The sequence below is a fragment of the Calliphora vicina genome, chromosome 2, assembly GCF_958450345.1.
Source record: "Calliphora vicina chromosome 2, idCalVici1.1, whole genome shotgun sequence".
NCBI lineage: Eukaryota > Metazoa > Arthropoda > Insecta > Diptera > Calliphoridae > Calliphora > Calliphora vicina.
Window position 1 is genome coordinate 10,059,591 of NC_088781.1, and position 24,641 is coordinate 10,084,231.

The 24,641-nt window shown below is 31.1% G+C and overlaps 2 protein-coding genes across 3 annotated transcripts in view; both read right to left on the reverse strand.

The window, feature by feature from the left end:
* bark (protein bark beetle) overlaps positions 1–2,782 on the reverse strand; it is a 34,531-nt gene extending 31,749 nt beyond the window's left edge. The window contains exon 1 of one of the 2 annotated variants that reach the window (XM_065501172.1): positions 2,633–2,782. The gene's annotated coding sequence lies outside the window, so the exon portion shown is untranslated. The remainder of the gene's footprint in view (positions 1–2,632) is intronic. The other variant, XM_065501173.1, reaches the window with a different exon arrangement.
* Positions 2,783–12,409: 9,627 nt separating this feature from the next.
* On the reverse strand, positions 12,410–15,145 carry bowl (brother of odd with entrails limited). The gene is made up of 2 exons (XM_065500916.1): positions 14,340–15,145; positions 12,410–14,214 (listed from the first exon to the last, which is right to left on the reverse strand). Exons 1-2 carry the CDS (start codon positions 14,924–14,926, stop codon positions 12,585–12,587), a joined length of 2,217 nt encoding a protein of 738 aa, XP_065356988.1. The 5' UTR covers positions 14,927–15,145; the 3' UTR covers positions 12,410–12,584.
* Between the last annotated feature and the right edge of the window lie 9,496 nt (positions 15,146–24,641).

Below are 24,641 nucleotides of genomic sequence, written 5' to 3' on the forward strand. Positions count from 1 at the left end.
TTTAATGTGGTTAAATTTTAAATATTTTAACTGACCACATGATAAATTTGTTTGGCCAATTTAAAATACAGCATGTTTTTGAGCTTTAACCGCTTTTACACGAACTTGAATGTGAAAGAATGTGTCTGCAGTGGAGCTTAATGTTGGTAATAGTTACATGTAAGTATGGTGCAATTTACAGACTCTCTGGTGTATTTTCATGTGGTCCGGGTTATTAACCATGTGTATGGCATAGAAAATGACACAAAAAAAATATATATTGTCATCACAGATGCTACGAACGTTCGTTCAAACATGCATAGACTTGAACAAGCCAACCATTCAGTTACTCATCCATTCATTCATTCATAGTTAAAATGCAGTCAGTCAGGCAACCAACCAACTAACCAACCAACCACTTTATTGCACTCAGTTCCAACCGATAAACTGCAATTTAAAAGCGCAATGTTCTTAATGTGCAACTAAGCGTTCCCAAAATATTATGGGAGTTAGTTACTACACTAACATTATATTATAGATTTAATAATAGTAAATAGTAAATATTTTTAATTAAAATACAATTTCGGTTTGTCTGTCTGTCTATATAAGGAGTGAGATCGAAAAATTCTTAACACACGTTTTTCATTACATTTTTTAACCCAAGTATTATTTGAATTTTTTTTTGATCAAGTTACCTTTGAAAAACATGTCAGTTATTATGTGTAATGTCAATTATATTAATTTTTTTGTTAATCTGATTAAAATGAGTGACCAGAAAAAAGTGCGTACTGAAATTATTAAATATTTTCAACAAAACCCAACTTGGTCTTACAAAAAGTTGGCCAAGCATACAAAGGTCTGCCGTCAAACTGTTTCCAATGTTATTAAACAGTACCGGGAGAACTTGTCAGTTGATAGAAAACCTGGTTCAGGTAGAATGAATGGTCCACATGATGTTTCTAAAGCCAAAAAAATAGAACGCATTTTCAAAAGAGCTCCCAACACATCCGGTAGGAAAGCAGCCCGGTTAGCTCAGTGCTCGGACTATTTGGTACGAAAAGTTAAAGCTAATGCAGGTTTAAAAACATACAAGGCTCAAAAAGTTCCTGACAGGAACGCTACTAAAAATTTAGAGGCCAAAAACAGAGCACGGAAATTGAAGTCAAGTTTTATAAAAAAATATTCTTGCTGCATAATGGATGACGAAACGTATGTTCTGGCAGATTTTTCGCAACTTCCAGGTCAAAAATTTTATGTTGCTGATGCTCGAGGGAATGTTGAAGAAAAGTTTAGGACCCAAAAGCAGACAAAATTTCCCAGAAAGTTCTTGGTATGGCAAGCAATATGCAGTTGCGGCAAAAGAAGCCACTCATTTGTTACAACGGGCTCTATAAATACCGAAATTTACATCAAGGAATGTTTACAAAAAAGGCTGCTTCCATTCATAAGACTTCATAATGTGTCCACTTATTTTTGGCCTGACTTGGCATCCTGTCACTATGGCAAACAAGCCCTTGAGTGGTACAAGAACAATAATGTGGTATTTGTACCAAGAGAGGCAAATCCTCCAAACTGCCCGGAGCTAAGGCCAGTGGAGAGATATTGGGCTCTTGTTAAAAGAGAATTGAAGAGTACAAAAAAGGTGTCCAAAAGTGTGGTAGATTTTAAACGGAGATGGACTACATGTTCGAGCAAAGTGACAGAAAGCACTATAAAAACGTTAATGGAAGGGTTTCCGAAAAAGGTTCAAAATTTCATCACTAGTGATTAAAACTATAAAAATAATTTTTTTTGTAAATTGTAATAATAATTTCAATCAAATAAAAAAAAAATTAAAGCTGTAAGTTTAGTGGTTTCTTTTTTATAAACATATATGTATGTTAAGAATTTTTCGATCTCACTCCTTAGTTTCTCCAGATTTGGTATGATTAATACACGGTGCACAGTACAGTGGTGGTGCAAACCCCACAAAAAAGTGTAGGTGATGGTGGTGTGTGAGCTTTGTTGTTGTTGTTGTTATTGTTGATTTTTATTTTTTGTTTTCAAGTGTAAAAATCATGGGTTGCCAACAGGTTTCACACTACGAATTTTTAAAACTTTTCAGCAGCCAAATTAAAATGGGGGAAAATATAAAAATTTTATAATGTTCACTTTTGTTCTTTAACAATGCCTTACTTATTCAGTTATTTGCCATAAGCTTAATCTTTTTTAAATAGTTATTAGGAATTTATTTACAACATTATTACTGGTATCTTTAAAACTTTATTCACTAGTTTTAACGTTATTATTTATTTCTTTCTTTATTTAATTTTAAATTTTTAAACACCATCATTAACAGATAGAAGCCAATAACAATTGGTAATAAATGCTTGTACTTCTACATTCACAATTTTTTTTTTTTTGTTAACTAAACCACTACATTTACACTTTTCTTGAACTTTATTACGCTGTATTCACTTTTAAAAAGGCTTGTTTTCTGGCAAATCTCTTAAATTTTTCACAAATTTTTATTAACTCCAAGTTATTCCACTTAGATGTCAATTATTTGTATAAATTTTATTGAATTTCTTGACAATTTTCTATTAAAATTGTGAATTTTTCTTTAAACTTAGGCGCGGTCAGCTTACTGATTTTTACACACGGACACACTCACACATTTAACGTTTTGTACCCGCAGCACCACTATTAACAAGAAAACAACAAATATTCAACAAGTTAACACTGTGTACCGACCATGTTAATGAATTCTATACGAAACCGACAAAATTTCAACCGCTCAAGCTTACAGTCGTTTAACTTCTGAGAAAAGCTACTCTCTACTGTCAGCACAATAGTCAAAGCAACAATTTGCTTTTACCAAATGAAACTAATACTCCAACACTCTTTTGTCTTTTTTGTATCTGTGTGTAAAATGTGAGAGAGCTTTAAATACAAATATCTGTTGTGTGTTGATGGCAGTGTATGGGTTTTGTTTTGTTTACGTTTTACTTTATGTCAGCAGTCAGAGTGAGTGCTTTAATGTGTTGGTATTGTATCCAGTTAACTTTGACAGTTGCGGTTTGAAACAAAAAAAAAACATCAATAAACCAAAAAGCTGTGTTTGGTTAACACTTTGAAAAAATACGTTAATGGTTACTTGTGTTACCTTATTAGAGTATTCGTTTGTTAATTTGATTTTATTGGCAACCTTAACAGAAGTTTACACTGACAAAAAAGTTTTACAACTCAAAATCGTAGGCCCTAATTTTGTAAATCACGTCGCCAAAGTGATATTTATGTGGAAAACGAAAACGAAAACAAAAATTTAAAATTCAGTTTTTTGTTTTATATACAAAATTTTCAAATTATGAAAGGTTTTTACCAACGCTTGAATTTTGGTGCGTTTATTCTGTTCAGAATTTGTATTTAAAACAAAAAAAAAGTTTAAAATATTTTAAATTTTGTGTTTGTTTTGCACATAAATATCACTTTGGTGACGTGATTTACAAAATTAGGGCCTAAATGAATGATGATTTTATATTTTTTAAAACTTAAGTTTAAAACTTAATTGAAATGTATTAAATAAACATCAATATAGCTAGCTCTTGAAAATATAGAAGTACCAAGTCAAGCCGCCATTTACATAGTTTTGAAGTAGATTTTAATAAAATCGTACACTTTTATTTTTTTTTAGCAGAAATCAGCAAATAACTTTTATTGGGTGTATGACTTAAAAATTTGGGATTTATAAGAGATGATGTATCTTTTGAACGCTTTTTTTGTTTTTAATAATTTATATGTCATTTTTAAGGATACATAATATCTGTTATTTATTCTCAATTAGTTATTGTTAGTTATTTCGAATTATTCGAAAAACCGGTTATTTTCCTGCTTTCCGGTTTTTTTAAACCGGTTTTTTTTTGTCTAGAATTATTCGACAAAATCGAATATTTTTTTAAATTTATTTTATAATATAATTAGCTATTCCTCTGTATTTTTTTTTTTAAATACAAAAACGTTATATTTAAATTAACAAACCAATGTAAGCAAACTTTACCAGAAAACATATCAAGCTAAAAATAATCAGATGACTATTTAATGTCACCTGTAATAAATTCGTCTTGGTATACCGTCAGATCTAAATGAAAGTTGATCAAGTTCGGATTTCGAATATATTGAAAGTGACTTGCAAAATTTAGAAGCTCAGCTACAACTAGCGAGCTTCTGTTTCTTCTTTAATAAAAAAATATTTAAATTGTATTCTGTTCTTGAAATACAATTAACTATTATTATTATGTATAAATATGTATTAATATTATGTATATTAATTCAAAATCTGTGTAATGTCAAAAATTTTTAATGTGTAAATTTATTCGACCCGGTTTTTAATAGAAAAAACCGAAAACCGGGTTTTAAAAATTACGCTTTTTCGAATTATTCGAAAACCGGTTTTTTGAATATGTCTAATATTTGATAACTCTAGCCATAACGATTTCTGCAAATCAGCGATATACTGGAAATTTTTATTGAATTTTTTAATTTGAAACAAGTAAGAGAGCTATATTCGACTGTGCCGAATCTTATATATCCTTCAACAAATTATACTTTAAAATATTTTTAGATAAACAAAATTATTTTAATTTGTTATCGAAAAAAATTTTAATGCAACATTTTTTTTTTTTTTTTTTTTTTAAATTTTTGTTTGTGAAAAAAATTTGATAACAAAACTATTTTTTTTTTTAAAAAAATCGGGGTAAAATTTTTTTTTTCGATTCTGACCCATTATAGATCCGACTTACTTTGGCCTTATATACGCCGATGCAAATATCTATTATTGGATATCCATTGCCTATATTAATTATTTAGTAATATAGAAATTTTATGGTGAATATGTTCCATCGGTTTCAATGACCGAGGGATGGTTTGTGCAGTTCAGAAGTGGTGATTATGAAACGGAAGTCGAAGATCGCCAACTAAGTCCGTCTGTCTATTGAAAACACGATAGGCCCCAAAAGAGAGGAGATTTTCCCAAAATATTCTCTGGCAATAAGCTGATTTTGCTATTGAAAATGGGCAATATCAGTCCATGATTTTACTTAGCCCCCATAAAAATGTGACCCCTGAATACTGTTTGGGCAGTCATTAATATATTGATTATGCAGCCGCCATCTTGATAAAATTTTACACAAATTAGTTGTAAGTACTCTGAAATCACATTGTAAAGTATGACGAAAATTGGGCAACATTTGTGCCTAGTCCCCATACAAGGTCCCCCTCAGAAAATGACTCGAATAAACATGTTTTATATGAACTTAAATCTTTCTACCAACTTTTGTGCGGATCAGTCCATAATAGACTCCATTCCTATTGATGGTAGTTATGCAAGATTCTGCACAGCGGAATATAACACTCTTACTTGTTTTTTTTTAGGTTGATTTTTTTATAATTGCATGATTATCGCTATATAGCTAGTAATATAATATGATCGATTTTGAACCATATAATCTGCTAAAATTACAAATAAAACGAAATTATGACAAGAATGCAATAAATTATAATCAGAAATAAAACTAATATATATACATATATAGTTTGTTTTATAATTTTTAAAAAGATTTTTAAGTTTGTTTTAAAAATAATTTAAAAAATGTTTCAATTATTTTAATAAGAAATCTTAAAAAAAATTTCTTATTTGCCAATTTGTGCTTATATCTCAGCTTCGGAAAACCTATTTCAAGCAATACATCGACTTTGCTAAATCGACCCCGATGTATATAAGGATCCATAATATATACCTATATTTATATATGTAGTTGGTTAAGCTGTTTTCGCTTTTGTAGCTTTGGATGTACAAAAATCCATATTATGATCATATATATTATGGCGATCATAAAAATGCCCTCAAAGATCTCAAGATTTTACTGAATATCAATGGTAATTTCGGTCTGATATAAATTTATTAATAACATTTAAAAATAAAGTAAAAACAAGTAAGAAAGTATGGTCGGTCAAGCCCGACCTTATAACACCCTACACTAAGTAAAAGAGCAAAAACATTTTTCTTTTAAAATTTCAATAATTTATATTTTTGAGTGATTTTCGGAAGTGGGAGTTATGGACCGATCACCATAAAATTATGTCGTGTGATTTATGTCTATATGAGAGTTAACTATGTTGAATTTTGTGTGCATATCAAAATTTTTAAGCGATTTATGCGCGTTAAAGTGATTTTCGGAAGCGGCTCTATATGGAAGCTATGACTAATTATGGACCGATCGTAACAAAATTTTGGTGACATGAATTTTGTATATATAAAACTTATTTGGAGCGGAATTTGTGGAGATACATATATAAATTAAACATTTATGACCGATAAAATCCAATTTCGAGAGGACATTTGTATGGGGGCTGGGTAAAATAATGGACCGATTTCAGCAAATTTCAATAGGCTTGGTCCTTGGGCCGAAAAAATAGTATGTACCAAATTTGATCGAAATAACTTCAAAATTGCGACCTGTACTCTGCGCACAAGGTTTACATGGACAGCCAGACGGGCGGACATTGTTTAATCGACTCAGAAAGTGATTCTAAGTCGATCGGAATAATATTTTTGGGCGTTACAATCATCTGCATTATAACCTCCCCACTATGGTGGTGTAGGGTACAAAAATTGGTAATGGTTGTAGTATTCTTCTGTACATTTCAATAAACCCAATTATGGAAGATTAAAATGTGTATTTTTATAATTTTGAATTATTTATAGAATAACGGAATTTTAGCAGTGACGGAATTCTACCAAAATGGGTAATTGTATTCATAAATGCTACTAAACTTTCAAGATCCTTAATTTTGAAATTTAATTACAAAAATTTTGAAATTTAATTACAAAAATTCATTATACCTACATATATATTTCTAAAACTCTTTACTTCAAATCCCTTAATTGTTCATTCAATTTAAATACTCTCCATACATCATTCTTGATGTCAGCAATCTAAGTATCTTAGAACAATTTTACGCTGTTCTGCATACAAATTCCTTCGATTGCTTTGAAGTTTCCTAACAATATTAAACATAAATAATAAATAAATAAGTAAAATATTCTTTCAATTTAGTTATTAATCATATTTTGTGAACTAAAGTGAAAATAACATTATTTTGGCAATACAAATTCAAATAGCTACGAAAAGACAAAACAATCATAAAAAAAATAAATCCCCCATAAAACGAAAAAACAAAAAATCTTTCCATGCATGAGACTTTAACGCATTCAATATGCAATGCACGTACTTTATATTAAAAACGAACAACAACAGAAACAAAAATTAATAAAATAAAATAATAAAAAAAATAATAATAATAATAATCACAACAACAATAAAATCATAAAAAGCTAACGAAAAAAAACTTGATGGAATGATAAACATCTTGTGGTTTTTTTGTTTTACATACGCGACTCTTATGTTCATTTGTAGTATGGAAAAAATATTTTTGTATACTTTTCGGTTGCAAGTACATATTTATGGGAGGGAGTGTGTGTTTGAGTTTGAGTTTGATTGTATGTATAGAGGTGGATGTTAGCGGTTTTAGTCATTTTCAACTGAAAATTTTATAAAATAATAAAAAAACAAATAAATGTACCCAAAACCAAAAAACGTACATGACAATTATTTCTATGAAAATGATGAACAAAATTTACGTGCAATTGAACAAACTACAACGGCAAAATGCTACAATTGAACGTGATCGGTTAAAACTGAATTATGTATTGTACTATTTTCAATTACATTGAAATCACAAAAACTTTTAGATTATTCACTCGAATTCACACAAAACTCTATTAATGATCATGACACTGTGACTAAACTAAATGTACTTTCCAAAATATTGGACTTGATGTCATGATATCAGAGGAGTTTTTCAAGGAAAAAAACATTTTTAAAACTTTTGCAAATATTGTATTTTAGCAGTTTATCTGATACGATTTTATTGAGCTCCTTAGTTGGAAGCGTCATGACGCGTCATTAGGTAATTTTTTTTTTATAAATCTAAACCAGACAGGCTTAACATTTTCCCTTTTGATCCATTCTAGTTCAAGTTTGAGAAAAACAAATAAGATTGTTATTAGGGTTTTTATCCCGGAAATTCCCGGTACAAATTTCCCGGGAATTTAGCCAATTTTTCACTACCCGACTCCTGGGAATCCTGGGAATTAAAAACTGACGAAAATACATAGAAAGCAAGTTACAACTCTATTTTTTTCACCAAAAAACAGTAAAAAGATTTTTACTTTTTTTTGCTTATATCTTGGCAATAATAGACCGCTTATTATTATTATTTATTTGGGGTTTTTTGTATGAAATTTTAAAAAGTGAATTCATTATTTATAGAATTTATTTCTTATTGAATCATTCTAATTTCTTTAAATTTCTTCTTCAAATCCATAACAAAATAGCTTCAAAAATTTATTAAATGATTAAATTTTTCTTCAATTCAAATCTAGTACAAAAAGGCTTAAAACAATTTTTTCAATTAATTTTGTAAATGATTTGATTTAACAAAAATTTAATCATTCAAAGTTTAAATAAATTCTGTTATTAATTAACTTTAAAATTAATTCAGTTAAAACAAAGGATTTGGAATGAATCCAAAAAATTCAATATTAGGAATGGATTTATGGAATGAAAGGCTGACATTCTTTAATTACGAATTAAGATTTTAGTGAATTAAGCTCAAATTTTATTAATGAATTAGAAGCTCTGATATTTAATAATTATAACACTAACTCTTTTTCTAAGAGTTTCATGCGAACTTTTATTTTTAGGTTGAAAAATAACAATTTTAGATGAATTTTTATTTTAAAAGTCACAAAATAACTGTTTTGATATCACTTATAACCGTTACGGTCCCTGATTTTTGGCGATTTTTTTTAAAAAATGGAGTTCCGAGGTGACCAACTTTGAGGGCCTATTAGCGCCAGGAAGCTGAACAAACGTAAATCAACTCGAAAATACCTCAGCTCCAACCATGTGAAATTCCGTAACAATATCTATAATAGTTCCCGAGATACTGAATTATTTATAAAAAACAGTTTCTAAACAACTATGTGCTGCTTGAACGCTATAAAAGAAAATCGTTTTTGTTCCGAATCATTACTTGCAATGTAAAATGATTCCATTACGATAACCCGAAGCGTAAGAGATTGTACGTGAAGACCGTAGCCGTATCGATGACAAATATCCATGGCGTTTTGGTGGGACCAGACCATTACAGAGAACCTGTAACCGTAATATTCCATCATGACAACTATTTACAATGAAGTGGTTGGTTTGTCTCACCCGCCTTATAGTCCATACGCTTCACTTTGGAACAGACTATCAGATATTGGCTTGATTCGTTCTTGGCCGCAAAAGATGAGCAGTTCTTTTGTTTCGGCAAAGGTTATAGCTACCATTTGGCCCAATTTGTTATTGAATAAATTTATATTGTACAAATATATCAAAATAAAAGATACAAATTTGAAAAAATATCGAATTTTTAAGTTATACACCCAATAATTTTAATTTTAGTTTTTGAGCTTTGGATCAGATTTACAAATTTTTATTTTACTTCCTGAAGATTTCTTTGCCTTTAACTAGAGTTTTCAAATATTCGACAAATTCCAAAAACCGTTTTTCAAATAATTCGGTAAAAAGCGTAATTTTTAAAAATCGGTTTTCGGTTTTTTCTATCAAAAATCGGTTGGAATAACCGGTTTTTAGCATTTTTTGTCTTTTTGTTTAAGAATTGAGGTATATTAAATTATTTTTATACCCTTCACCATGAGCGCCAAAGGTATATGTATGTAAGTTTGTCATTCCGTTTGTAATTTCTACATTTTCCATTTGGATCGATAGATAGCGAAGTCGATATAGCCATGACCTGTATGTTGAAATCAACTTTCAGTGGCCCCCAAATAACTTACATACATGATTCATACATCAATATATCGGGAATTCTTTCGGCCCGGTTGCTATTTAAAATCGACAAAATCGGCTGAGATATAAGGAAAAAACCGGGACAACCTCGATTTTTGCCCTATTTTTGATCTATATATGGATTACTAAGTCATTAATATAGACAATATAGATATCTAATGATAGATATTTCAAAGTCCATTACAACGATGTATATAAGGCTATAGTAAGATGGAGCTACAATGGGTCAAAATCGGGAAAAATATTTTTGTTGAAATCTTTTTTCATAAAAAATTTTTTTTTTGTCAAAAATTCTTTTTCCCCAAAAAATTTTTTTAAATTTTTTAAAATATTCTAAAAAATAAAAATTTGAAAATAACTTTTTTAAAAAAAATTAAAAAACAATTTGAAAAAAAAGTTAAAAACAATTTAAAAAAAATTAATTTTGTTTAAACAAAAATATTTTCAAGTATAATTTGGTGAAGGGTATATAAGATTCGGCACAGCCGAATATAGCTCTCTTACTTGTTGTATTAAAATTATTAAAAGTAATCTCATAAAATCTTGAAATAAATTTTAAAAAATATTCGATTTTGTCGAATAATTCGAGACAAAAAAAACGGTTTGTCGAATAACTCGAAAACCGTCCTTTTGTAAAAACGGGTATAAAAAATTGGAAAATTGGAAAAACTCTACCTTTAACGCTATATCAAATTTTACACACATCGATCCAGAAGTTATATATTTGTTAAAAGTAGTATAAAAATAAAGATTATGAGAAAGTATTTACATTTACCTCAAATGATTGTTTCCAATTTAAAGAAAAACCTTGCAACTTTATTTTATATATTTGTAAATATTTATGTTTATTTAAAAAAAATTGATAATTAAAATTAAATTTGTTGAAACAGAGGAAGACATGGTAGGATTATAAGATACATATTTTAAAATAATAATAATAATAATGACAATAAAATAATAACTATTAACTAATAGAATCATTATTAAAGTAATACTTTAATTTAAATAATTTCTTAACACTACTTTAAGTAAATTATAAAGAGTTGTATGTATTTCAAATTTAAATTTACAACATATTGTAGCTTAAATTAATTAAAAACTTTAAAGTTATTTTTTTTTAAAACACTAAAGAATTGCAAAAAATAAATTTATATGGTTAATTGTTTGAACACTAAGTGTTCAGGCAAGTACACTTAAAGAAATCTTAGTTGTAATTAAAACAAATATAATAATATACTTAATAAATCTAAATTTATAATTATGATCAACATTTTGAAATTTTATAAAAATTTACAATTAAGACTCAAACCATAGAGAATAGACATAGAGCGGAAACTCTCCTGTCAAAGACCTAACTCAGTTGTCAGAAACCTAAGTGGTGAGAATGTATTAGTAGAAAATACTATGTGAAAACAAAAACAACACTCATATGTGTGATAATTTTGAGTAATTTTTTTGTTTGAGTTTTTTTTCTAGTTTCCGCTCTATGTTTCTCTATGGCTCAAACGTTTTTAAATGAAAATAGGAGACTCACAATTTAGGTTTATGAAAAATGCCCATTTCGTTTAGAAATAAATACAAAGAGACTTAAATAAATTTGTTTGTTGTCTATTGAAACCCTGACTCTCTACTACTTCTGCATAACGATATTTCAATGATATTGATATGATACAGCTGCAGACCTGCGGATACATGCTTTAAACACATAGCCTACAGCAGGATACACTGCCACACGACCACAAACGCCGTTACCAGCAATCGTTGCCCTGTAGCCAGCTACTTAATTATAATGAAAACGACAGTAACATCGTAACCTGCTGACATTTCAGTTTGACATTTCGATATATATTTTTCATTGTCGCCTACGAAAATATAAATTGGCTTTAGTTGGCTACAGCGACAACGGTGGTCGTGTAGCTGTGATGGCGTTAAAATAATCGTCTTGATATAATTTTGACAGATTGTGATCGGTAGCCTACTGTAGTCTATGTTTAAAGCATCAACTCTTAACTGACAACTTTTGTTCTACATCAGATAATTATGCCGAATAACTTCAGTATGAGGTGTCAATATGTGACAGATTTTCTCATCAGCGAATTATTATTTAGTTTTTGTGCGACAAAACAAAAACTATTTGTCTAAATATTTAATTGGAATCTGTGATTACCCTTAATATATTTTAAAATTCATTTAGGGTTCTAGAAATATTAGAATGGGAAAATGTATGAGTTTCAAGAAAGAAAATTATGTTTTGAGTTTGTTTTAGAAGTTAACTTAAAGATCTTATCAACTCTGAAGAACTCTTTCAAGATATTTATTTACTAATTCTTGTACTTTTTTTCTGTTAAATATTCCTTATTACTATTTCTGATGAAATTTAGAATCTTTATTTCCAAGAATTTAGTTTAAACTAAATGAAGTATTAACCCTTTAGGGATCCAAACTGTAACTAAACATAATTAAGGACTATTTTAATCCGCTACAAAACTAACTTAAGCAACTACTAGAAATAGTGGTTTTTTAACTATCAAAATTTAAACTCATTTAATAAAATAATAAAAATCTAATAATAATTAAGCAATTAATTAATATTTTCTCTAAATAACTGAACTGACAAAACTATACATAAGTGTCTGTAAGTATATAAAATTAGCGTCTCATTATGTCTTCTATACTAAAACCGGTACGTTTAACAGGCGGCGGCGGCGCTAGATTGGCTGGCGGCTGATTATGGCTGGGACCCGCTAACGCAGACGATGAACTTGAGGTCTGAGATGATGAACTCGTTGCTGCTGAAGAGGCTGGTGTAGACGTAGTAGCTTCATGGTGAGAATTTCGATTAGTGTGATGTAAATAAGACTCTGCTATAGAGGTGGATTTACTGGAAGATGGTGGTGGTGGCTGGTTTAGATGGTAGTTGGTGGGTAGATAGGGTCCCGGCTTGGAGGTCATATTAGGCGGTGGTGGGCCTAAATGTGAAGGCGGCACTGAGGCCTCTAGCTTGATAACTGAAGCGGCGGCAGCCGTTTGTAAAGCATGTAAATGCGGGCGCGACATATTTAAAGCATAAATATTGGCATTACCGGGGAATGGAGGTCCTCTTTGACTTAAGGCGTGAATATGTTCGAATTCTACTCCCAACGCCCGTTTGCGTATGGGTATTGAACCCAAAAAACTGGGCACAGGCTCGTGAGGAGAATGCAAGGGAGCTGGATGCTGTGGGGCTTGTATACGTGTAGCATCTATAATAACTGGCAGTGATGCTGTAGGCAGGGCTCCTGTTTGAGTTTGTACCTTTAAATCTGTAGGACTTTGCATTAGATTCTTAGTGTGGAGATCTCGACGTACATGCAACAGAGGCATATAGGGATCATTTGAATCTCTGGCTGAATGATTAGCCATGTTACCCATATAATTTGCTATAACCCCGCTGCTACCAGGCATAGTTACATAGTCTGGTGGTTGTGGCGGCATTGTTAGAATACCATTGGCTGCATTAAGCAGTGCAAATTCTTCCGCTGCTCTTTGCTGGTCTTGTGTGGGACGCATGGTATACTGTTCGCCACCTTCATGGTGGCAATGTGTAACACCCTGATTTTGATTTCTAACTGGACCATCCACCACATCCTGCTCAGTTTTACGATAATTCTTTTCCATTACCTCTTCTTTTACAGCAGAATTGTCTTCAGCTTCAGCAGTTTCCTCCTCCTCTTCGTCATTGTCCTCAGCCAATTCTTCGTCAGATTCTTCATCCAAAAGCTCACGATCAAACTGAGCCTTACGCTTCAAGGTCAAACGTTCAGCCATAGATATACGCTGATCACCCTCTAACTCTTCATCCGCTTCATTTTCCGCCTCCAATTCGTGGCCGGGTGAACCCGCCAAATGTCTTTGTACGGGTGACTGACGCGGTGAGTCCACTTCGAGCAGAGAATCTTCTTCATCGCCACTTAAATTGCGTGCATCATCCTCTTCTTCCACCACATCCACATATTCACCCGGCACATCACCCACAGCATGCGTTAGGGTATGACGCCTCAGATCGCAATTACGTCGAAACACTTTGCCACACGAATTGCATTCGTAGGGCTTGTGATCGGTATGCGTTAGCAGATGAGTCTTTAAGTTGGAACGTTGATTGAAACTACGGCTGCATACGGGACACTTATGGGGTGATTCTTCCATGTGCAGTATTTTATGAACGGCCAAGGTGCGGGATTGACAAAAACCTTTGCCACATTCGGTGCATTTGAAGGGTTTCTCCTTGGAGTGTATATATCTGGAAGTAAAAAAAGGATTTAAATTTTTTTTTGGAAAAAATCGTTGAATTCAATCTTTGACAAATCGGTTAATGCTTATCTATACAAAACTATAATTTTCATTTTAATTTATTTATTAACTTACCTATGATCTCTTAAATGATCCTGTCGCCTAAAAGCCTTGCCACAAATATCACATGAATAGGGCCTTTCATCGGTGTGAGTTCTTTCATGGATTAGTAGATTATAGGACTTGGTGAATTGACGATTACAAAATTTACAAATAAATTGCTTCTTAGGCCTTGAAGCTCTACCAGGAGCACGCAGAAGACGTCTATCTAAGCCAGCATGCATGCTGGGTGGCATACCGGGAGGAAACAGGGCAGCCGCGCCCGGTGGAAACGTAAAACTACCCGCTCCAGTGGGTGAGGGGCCGGGACCACCCATATAAGGTGGGGGATACATAACGGAACCTGGTACCCCTTGAGGAGGCACTTGACCAGGGCGAGGCATTAACATGGCAGCCGCTACAGCAGCCTCTCGTAGAGCCAGCTCTTTACGTTTGTCCGCCATCATAGCCATGATTTCAAAATTTGAACCCCGTTTATTGGGATCCTTGTTAGCCTCGGCCTCCATCATGCCCGCATAAAGGGAGCCAGGCCCCCTTAAAACATTACGATGTGAGGGCAATACCGGCACAAATGCCGAATTAGAGGGATTATTATTGGACATTATGCTTAAGGAATTTGTTTTCTTTTATGAAATAATTAATTAAGTAGTAATTCAAATTTAATGTTTTAATGCTGGATGTTGAGAGTAGAGTTCCTAGTTTCAGTTTATCCAATTGAGATTCATGTGTTAAGCTGTTAAAATGCTGTTGTTGTTGTGTTAGTAGGTTGTTGTCAGTGGGCATAATATTTAGCGGATCATACTACAATCCACATAATGGCAAGGTTGGGGGATCTGCAATGGAAATAAAAATAAAACTGAAATTAAAAATTTTATAAACGCTTAATTTTTTTGCTGACATTTGTATTATAAAAATTATTTACGATTTTCTTTTTTTTTAATTTCATTTAAACCTCTCCAGTCATAGTGAGTACGAAGTTAATAATAATAATATTTTATCTTAAAGTTCTGTATTGTTTTTTCTGCTAAGAGTGTGTGTGTATATATTTTAGCTATTTCTATGTCATAAAATATTCTGTTTTTTTTTACTTTGTATAGAAATTCCAGAATTTTGTTGAAAAATAATATAAAAAATCAACAATACAAACATTGCCCAAGATAAGGTTCTTTTAGATTTCTTGTTTGTTGTAGATGTTGTTTTTTTTTGTTATTCCAGTTGTTGTTATATGGCATAGAGACTCAATGTCTGATAACACGACCGCTAACCAGGGCTTTAAAAGAATATTTAGTAAACTGTTTTTTAAGGTAATAAAACATTTTGTATTTTAAAAACTGTGTTATAAATTATAGAGGTCTACAATGGATTTAGTGCCGCCACAACTAAAACTGATTTTATGGGTATATATCTGACATTATGCCCTTCACCATGAGTGGCAAGTTATATATAAGTTTGTCAATTCGTTTGTAATTTCTACATTGTTCTTTTGCGACCCCACAAAGTATGTATATATATATTCTGGATCGTTATAGAAGGGAAATCGATATAACCATGTCCGTCAAATTCAAAACTCAAAATTGAATAGAAAATATCAGAAAATTTTGTTTTTGAGCACATGAATACTTGATTCAATTATGAAATAATTGAAACCAGTTCAATATGTGATAAACAGGGCAAGAATTTCTATGCAAATGCATGTTTGTAGTCAGTAACTCAAAATCACTTTTGACAATTTATCTTTCCGAATAGAAGAATTTGCAACAAAATGGCATCGATTTGTTGTTGCATATTTTGTTATAAATGCATATTTTTCCTATTTTTCTTTTAAATGCATATATTTAGCATATTTTTCCATTTTATTGCATGTTTAATTTTCTTTTGGATATATTTTTATAGCAGCAAATAGTCTAAAGGTATTTTATTCAAAACTTATTCATGTTAACATGTTTAGCACATGGTTTACATCGAGTAGCCGAAGAAATTAGATATCAATTTGAAGATATAGATTTATTAATTTCGAATGGAAAAAAGTGTTTTTAAAGGCTCTATCTCGTGTTGCTAAATTTAAAGACAAGTATCCAGTACAATTACGTACACATTTCGATTCTTTTGAATTCAATTGCAAAAGTATTTAGTTACTTAGTAGCAAAAATTTTACAAAAACTGAAAAATTTTCCGAATTTTAGCGATAATACAGTTTTTGGGTCATTTTCACCCAAACGAGATACAGGGTTAATCTCCAACAATTTTTATACCCTACACCACCATAGTGGGGAGGGTATAATGCGTTTGTGCCGATGTTTGTAACGCCCAAAAATATTGGTCTAACACCCACTTTAAAGTGTACCGATATACATTTATCGGCCCAAGGACCAATCCTATTGAAACTGGCTGAAATCGGTCCATTATTTTCATTATTAATTTCATATAAAAAGTAAAATTTTGCATATATCCGATTTGGCTCAAATTTTCAGCACTTAACTTTTAGGACTAGAGTCACAATATTCCACCCGGCACTCTTTGAAATCTAAAAAAAATCGGCTGTCACCCTAATGTACATATATATTGAAACTGTGACCTCAAATGTATATTTTTCTTGTATTAATAAATATATTTCAAATAAAAAAAATAGTTTTTATTGCATATTTTTGTCATTTTTAGTGCATATTTTCTCTCTTTATAGTGCATATTATAAGCGCATATTTTTAATTTTTTAGTGCATGAAAATCCTTGCCTTGGTGATAAATGTTTGAATTGATATATTATTTTTTCTGTGTATGTTGAAATTAACATTCCGTAGCCCCCAAATAACTCATAAATATGATTGATACATCAATATATCGGGAATTCTCCCGGCTCGGTTGTTATTTAAAATCCAAAGATCGGCCGACAAATGGCTGAGATATAAGAAAAAAACCTGGACGATCTCGATTTTTGGCCTATTTTTTATATACTTATATTTGGATTACTAAGTCATTAATATAGACCATGTGGATATCTATTGATAGATATTTGAAAGTCCATTGCAACGATGTATATAAGGCTATAATAGTAAGGTGGACCTACAATAGGTAAAAATCGGGAAAATTTTATTTCACTCGAATTTTTTTTTCACTAAAAAATTTTTTTTTTGTTATAAATTTGTATTCACTAATAAATTAATTTTTTTTTTTAAAACTTAAAAAAAAAATTGGAAAAAAATAAAAATAAAAAATTTAGAAAAATAAAATTTTTAAATTTTGTTTACCAAAAAATATTTTAAATTTGTATTTTAAGGTATAATTTGGTGAATAATACTTCTTTATTCTAACTTAGTTATTGAACATTAATGTCGAATTTTGTACCGACAAAGCGTCATATGCGGGAAGTTTTTCTTTACTTCTTTAATTTGAAAAAGAGTGATGGTAAATCTATTCCATCGGTTTCAAAGTGCGGTTCAGAAATGGCCAGCGAAAATAGTTTGAAGACCAAGAATTGTAGGCATTACTCCATGAAGATTGTTGTAAAACTCAACAAGAGCTTGCAAAATCATTGGGAGCTACTCAAACAGCAATTTCAAAATGTTTGAGAGCAGCAGGATTCATCCAAAAGCAGGGAAATTGAGTACCATAAGAATTGAAACCCAGATAACTTGAAAGACGATTTTGCTTGCCCGAAATGATACTTAAACTTTATAAAAGATAATCATTTTTGCACCGAATCATTTCTTGCAATGAAAAATGGATCCTTTACGATGACCCGAAGCGTAAGATATCGTATATGAAGCCCGGCCAACCAGCCGAATCGATACCGAAGCCAAATGCTCAAAAGATGAGCAGTTTTTTTGACTCGGAATCCAAATGTTGTCAGAAAGGTGGAAAAATGTCATAGCTAACAACGGCCAATAGTTTGAAAAAAGTTATATTGTACAAATGTTTCAAAATAAATGCTCAAAATTTGAAAAAATACCGCATTTTTAAGTCATACACTCCAACTCTGTGTCCGACAAATCTAATAGATGTTGCCTGAGTACATTAGAGGGCTTTTAGCATTAGAATATGTCATTTTCCTTTTATTCACACCAAATCCAGGTACAAATCTTAGGTACACTAAACTGCAAATGGCTACGTTTACCGCATTCCCACTGTCATAAATGTTCACTACACATTTTACACATAATAATGCCTTAATCTCCATCTTAAAGTAATTGAAATACGTGCTTTTCATCAAGTCTGTTAAATGTTTTCTAAACTCTTCACTATATATTCACCATTACGACAATTATTTCGAGGACATAATGTTAACATCAATTTATTTATAGAAATGTACATATAAAATTACAAAACGGGCACACGAATTTACTTATGACAGCCAATATTGAAAAATTAAGTTAGATAGATCCAGGAAACAAATTATTGATACCCACCTAATACAAAACCACTAACTGTATTTTGGCATACAAATTATTTACCTTATTTCTTGAGCCGTGTTATGTAATTGAGTTTTTCTTAGTTTAACATAAATTTAAACTTAGTTTTATTTAATAATGTTTTCATTCTTGCCAACCTCTGTTGCTTTTTGTTATGTACATTATAATGGCAGGTTAGTTGTACAAACTACATTTGTTGTGTGTACGAGGTTACCTAGGCGGTAATGGAACGGTAAACAGTAGTTAAAGTCAACTGGCAGCTCTAACAGCAGCTACACACAGGCCACATCAAACATAGAAAGACATAGAGGCGGACGGACAGGCATAAAACATGGCTACGAGTAGTTATTTTCATTTATCAGAACAATAGTAACTATTAGCAACATGTTGGAAATAAATTTTCGTTTTTTTTTTCTCTTTTAACATATTTTTATCTAAAAGTTCGATATTGAAAATTTGAAAAAAGTAACTAAATTATATGTATAATATACATTTATTAGATATTTCGATGTATGCAAGTAATTGTATTTATATTTGTAGTATTTGAGGTTTGAATTCGGAACAGCAGATTTAATTTTCTTTAGAGGATTTCGATTACAGCAATAATCATTAAAATTAAAATATTCCAGAACAATTTTCAATACCTACTGATTGTGGAATTACAGAGCTACTGTGCCAACTATAGTGTCATTTTCAAAAATTATAGTAAAACTCTGCTACAACCCCCCTTTCAATATAAAAACCGAACACCACCCACTAGTTCTTGGTGCGTATCCCGAACTAGTGATTTTACATATCACTTGCGTTAACGACTAGTTACTAACTACTTTCTAAAGTGCAGTACAAAATAAACGTTTAAAGTGATTACACTGTAGGTTACCTACAGACATTGAGTTTGCGCTAGGTTACATGGGATGTCAGAATACTTAAGCAAAAAGAAAATAAACTGTCTGAGAATTATCTAATCACAATTTGTATAAAACCAGTTTTAGATACACTTAAGTGACAATTGAATTCACGCTATATTACATGGGATGAATAAAGTAACCAATTGCGCTGCTAAGCGCACATACGTGTCAACCAAAATATATAAATTGAAGTCAGCTAAGTGATCAGACATTAGTTAAAATTACGGTATATAGGGGATACATTGACTACTTGTTTAACTGCTGAGATGTAGAGTTAACGAAAATTACTCTAATTAAATATGTATGGGAGTTTTGAAAAGATTTTTCATCCTTATTATTAAAGAGGGCTTTTAAATTTACAGGAAATATGCAAAAAAAAAGAACAGAAAAAAATCATTTCGCGACTTGGTCTCAGAAACACAATACAGAATATTTCAGTAGTTTAATACAACCATATTATGGTTGCAGCAATTATATTATGATTGTCACAACTATATTATGATTGCCATAACCATGTTATGATTGCTCCGATTATATACAACATAATTTCTGCAACTATGGCACTCGTGGAAAGGTTTTTGGTTATGACTGATATGAATGACTTGCATAAATCTCTCATAAATGTCACAGAGGTGACAATTTTGAAAGCAAAAATTAGTATGCTAGAGCAGAGAAAGATGTAACAATGTAAAACAGTTCTGACAGTAAGAGAGAAATATAAAACATGTTTATTTGCTGTCTCGTTATTTGCCTCTCTGTATTACAATGATCCAAGATTTATCAAAAATTATCAAGATACAGGACATCTTTCTACACTGTATTGCTCTGTAAAATTTTAGGATGATAGCAAAACCGTTAACTGGTGGTGCAAAGGCTCTGAAGTTTGAATAAGCATTTACAAAGGGAAAAATTAATTTTTGTCAGTTTTTGCTAAATTGTTGCCACTAAATAATTATTTTTGCCTTTTAATGTTTAAGAATCGAAATGTATATGTTCTTATCGATGTAAGGAGACAGAAAAGACAAAAATTTGTTAAAATTTTCTTTAAGTTATTAAAATATCCCCAAGATTAAAGTGTCTCAGGCCACTTGCATAAGAAATGTATGAAGAAATTGCAATATTATGAGAAATATTCAAGTAAGAGTATATTTATAACCTACACCACCATAGTGGGGAGGGTATTATGCGTTTGTGCAGATGTTTGTAACGCCCAAAAATATTAGTCTAACACCCACCCTAAAGTATACCGATCGACTTAGAATCATTTTCGGAGTCGATTAAACGATGTCCGTCCGTCCGTCTGGTCGGCTGGCTGGCTGTCCATGTAAACTTTGTGCGCAGAGTACAGGTCGCAATTTTGAAGATATTTCGATCAAATTTGGTACATATTATTTTTTCGGCCCAAGCCTATTGAAACTGGCTGTAATCGGTCCATTATTTCACCTAGCCCGCATACAAATGTCCTTCCGAAATTGGACTTTATCGGTCATAAATGTTTAATTTGTAAATGTATCTCCACAAATTGAGCTCCAAATAAGATTTATATATACAAAATTCATGTCACCAAATTTTGTTACGATCAGTCCATAATTAGTCATAGATACCATATAGACCCGCTTCCGAAAATCACTTTAACGTGCATAAATCGTTTAAATATGTTGGTATAGTCACAAAATTCAACATAAATAACTTTCATATAGACATAAATCCCACGACCTAATTTTATGGTGATCGGTCCATAATTGGACATAGCCCCCATATAAGGCCCACTTCCGAAAATCACTCAAAAATATAAATTATTGAAATTTTAAAAGAAAAATTTTTTTTGCTCTTTTACTTAGTGTAGGGTATTATATGGTCGGGCTTGACCGACCATACTTTCTTTGTTATAATTTGACATGAATATTTGAAAAAATTAAATATTTTTCATACAAAAAACATATGGCTTGAATTTATGTTTCCTTTTTACTGGAAAATTCTATTGAAATAAACTGTAATACAATTGTAATTCAATTCAAGGCTTGAACTACACTTGCTTTCAACTTGAATTCCAGTAAAAGTGCTTATTGGAAACTATGTTAATCCGTACTGGAATTAAAATGTTGCTGATTTCTGGAAAAACTATTTTTTTTGCAATACTTTGGTGAGTAGCACCTCATCAGAATATTATAGTGCCGATAATTTTAAATATACATAACCCAAAAATTTTACTTAATTCGGACTACGTTAACCATTAAATCGTTAAATTTTACAATATATTGGATTTTTAATAGAAACATAGGAAAATATCATATAGTTTTGATCCGATTATTTCGGCATATGACTTATCGTGGTATTAGAAAAGGTTTGGTCATCAATTTCAAGTGCAAGTATTTAGTACTGTGTTAACTTGTCGTAGTTAAGAATATTTATTCACATTGTAACAATGAAAGGTCTAGAGAGAGTCCACAGATACATCTTGTGATGTTTTCTTGATTAATTTTTTAGAAATATTTCAAATTTATGTGTAATGATCATACTTTGTTGAAAACTAACAAAGCCATATAGCATTTTTAAGTTAAAAAGGCAGTGAGCCAGCATTAAATCATACTCAAAATCAAAGGTTAAAAGTCGGATCGAGAACACACGAAAACTGCTTCACTTACTCAAAACATCAAATAATTAGATCATCTGCAATATATCTTTGAGGCCAATGTCACAAATTTTGTTACCTCTTTTGAACGAATTCGTTATAAGTAGTAACCACTGTATCTGATACATTTTGTAATTTATAAAGTCAAACTACATATAACTTTATTCCCCCCTCAAACTTTTCCAAATCAAAAAATTTCTTACTGATTCCCCCCAAAACTTCTCCCATTCAAATATATAATTTTAGTTTTAAATTTTTTTCAAGTTTTTCTTAATTAGACTTTATGTTTCTTTAAACATTTTTTTGTTGTTAATTCCTCTTGTCACAATCTCAAATTTCAGACGATTGTCTGTAGCTTTTTGGTAGATGTTTCAAAATGAATATTAAAGAAAACCTGATATTTCAACCAAATTACCATACACTCCAAATCCCCCTGGGGCAATCAATTGCGGTCTACACGCATTTTATTTTTTTTTTTACTTCTTCTAAGCGTTTTACATCATTAGATAAAAATTTATATAAAGAAAGAAAAAAAAGCAGAAAAAAGTAAAGGGTTTCTCAGGCCTTCTTTTTTTCAGGCTGTATGTAACCACGGTTGCTGCTGTTGTCGCTGATGATGATAAGCAGGCTTAAATTGAAGCTGAAGCTAAATAAGAAGACAAAGTCAATGTTGAAGAAATGTGTGCTCATTATTCAAAAAAGCAACAAAAAAATACAGACTCTGAACAAAAGTGTGGAATCGGCACTTTTTGTAAAATACAAAAGAAAAAAGAAACAAACAATAATATTCAGAAAAAAAAACTAAAAACAACAACGATGACGTTTAACAATAATAATAAAGAAAAACCAACAGCAGCAGCAGCATCATCATCGGCATCCTCAGCAGTGAGGCAGTCAGCCAGCCAGGCAGTGAGCCAGCCTTAAATAAATAATGGTCATCATTATGGGATAGATAATGATGGTCGTTTAGTTGTTTGGTTAGTTGATCGTATGACGGTTGTGGACCAACTGACAGACAGTCCAACGAATTGACAGACTGACACACAGAAAGACGTTTTAACTTTTATTTACTTTTGTTGCTGCTGATGCAATATTTTCATAAGAGCTGCAAGCAGTAATGAGAAATTTCACTCTTTTAGTACTTTTGTAAACAAATTCATATGTAAAATGTACTTTTTAAAACAGTTTAGTACCAATTAGATACTTATTTTGGAACAACTCCGATTTAAGCCTTTCAATCGGCTTAAATACACACCAACACGCACATCAACTACAACAACAACGTAGAGCCCAAGAAGAGGCAGAAAAAAGAAAACAAACTGAACAACAAACATTCAATGTTGATCGACAAAAACAACAAATAAGTAGATTTTAAACCTAAAGATACTTGTGCAAACGTATGTATGTAAGTAAATTCATCTAAGAAGATTTTGTATTTATTTTGTTTTTTTTTTGTTTGTTTTCTTTAAGACCATAGTGATGGGTTTAACTATTTTTGAGCCTCTTGTGTTGTTGCTAGTAGTGCTTTACTTTAATCTGGGTTTACTGTGAGCTGCACAAATAGCAGTTAAGAAAATCCAAAATCAATGAAAAAAATATATAAACATGTGCACTACCACCAACAAATCACAAAAACACGTAGATACTCTCATATAGAGGAGAAAAAGATAAATCTCTATTAATTTCAAGAGCCCAAGGCAAAAAAACAAAAAAAAAAAACATCTGAGAAAGAGAAAACAAAATTGAGTCTTCAGAAAGAGAGTTAGTTATCAACATATCTAGCCAAGTATTGAATATTACAGGCAACATCCAGATTTTAAATAAACATACAAAACGGAATTTCGATAAAGAAAACAAAACAGAGAAATATGAATAAGAAATGGCTGGCTGGTTAGTTGGTTGGTTGGCTACCAGAATGATGATGAACAATTTTCCTTGCTCGTAATACGATCAAAATATTTGAGCAAGTGCATTTGAAATTCAGGCGAATATTTTAAACTCTTTTGCTTTATAATTTATTATTTATACTTTTGATTGGTTTTAAATTCATATAATTTTTCATTGCAAATGTAAATTTAAAGAATATAAAGATGATCCAAGTTGTTTTGTTTTAAGAAATTTATTTCAAAAACATTATAAAATCTAATTTTCAAATTTAACAACTATTGCATCAAAATGAGCCTCCAACTATATGTTTAGTCGCTAAAATCTTTATTATTGTAACCAAAAATAAACTTGTGGTTAGAATTAAATAAAGTTAATGGCAGAAAAATAATTAGATATTTTAATCAGGAAAAAAATTTTGACGCTGCATAAGGAACAATTATTTGAGCTATAGATTTTTCTTCACTCGTTTTGAATTACTTTATGTT

Coding starts and splice junctions, on each gene's coding strand:
- bowl (XM_065500916.1), bottom strand. CDS start 14,926: ATGTCCAATAATAATCCCTCTAATTCGGCATTTGTGCCGGTATTGCCC. Junction 14,215..14,339: donor GATCATTTAAGAGATCATAG/GTAAGTTAATAA, acceptor TTTTACTTCCAG/ATATATACACTCCAAGGAGA.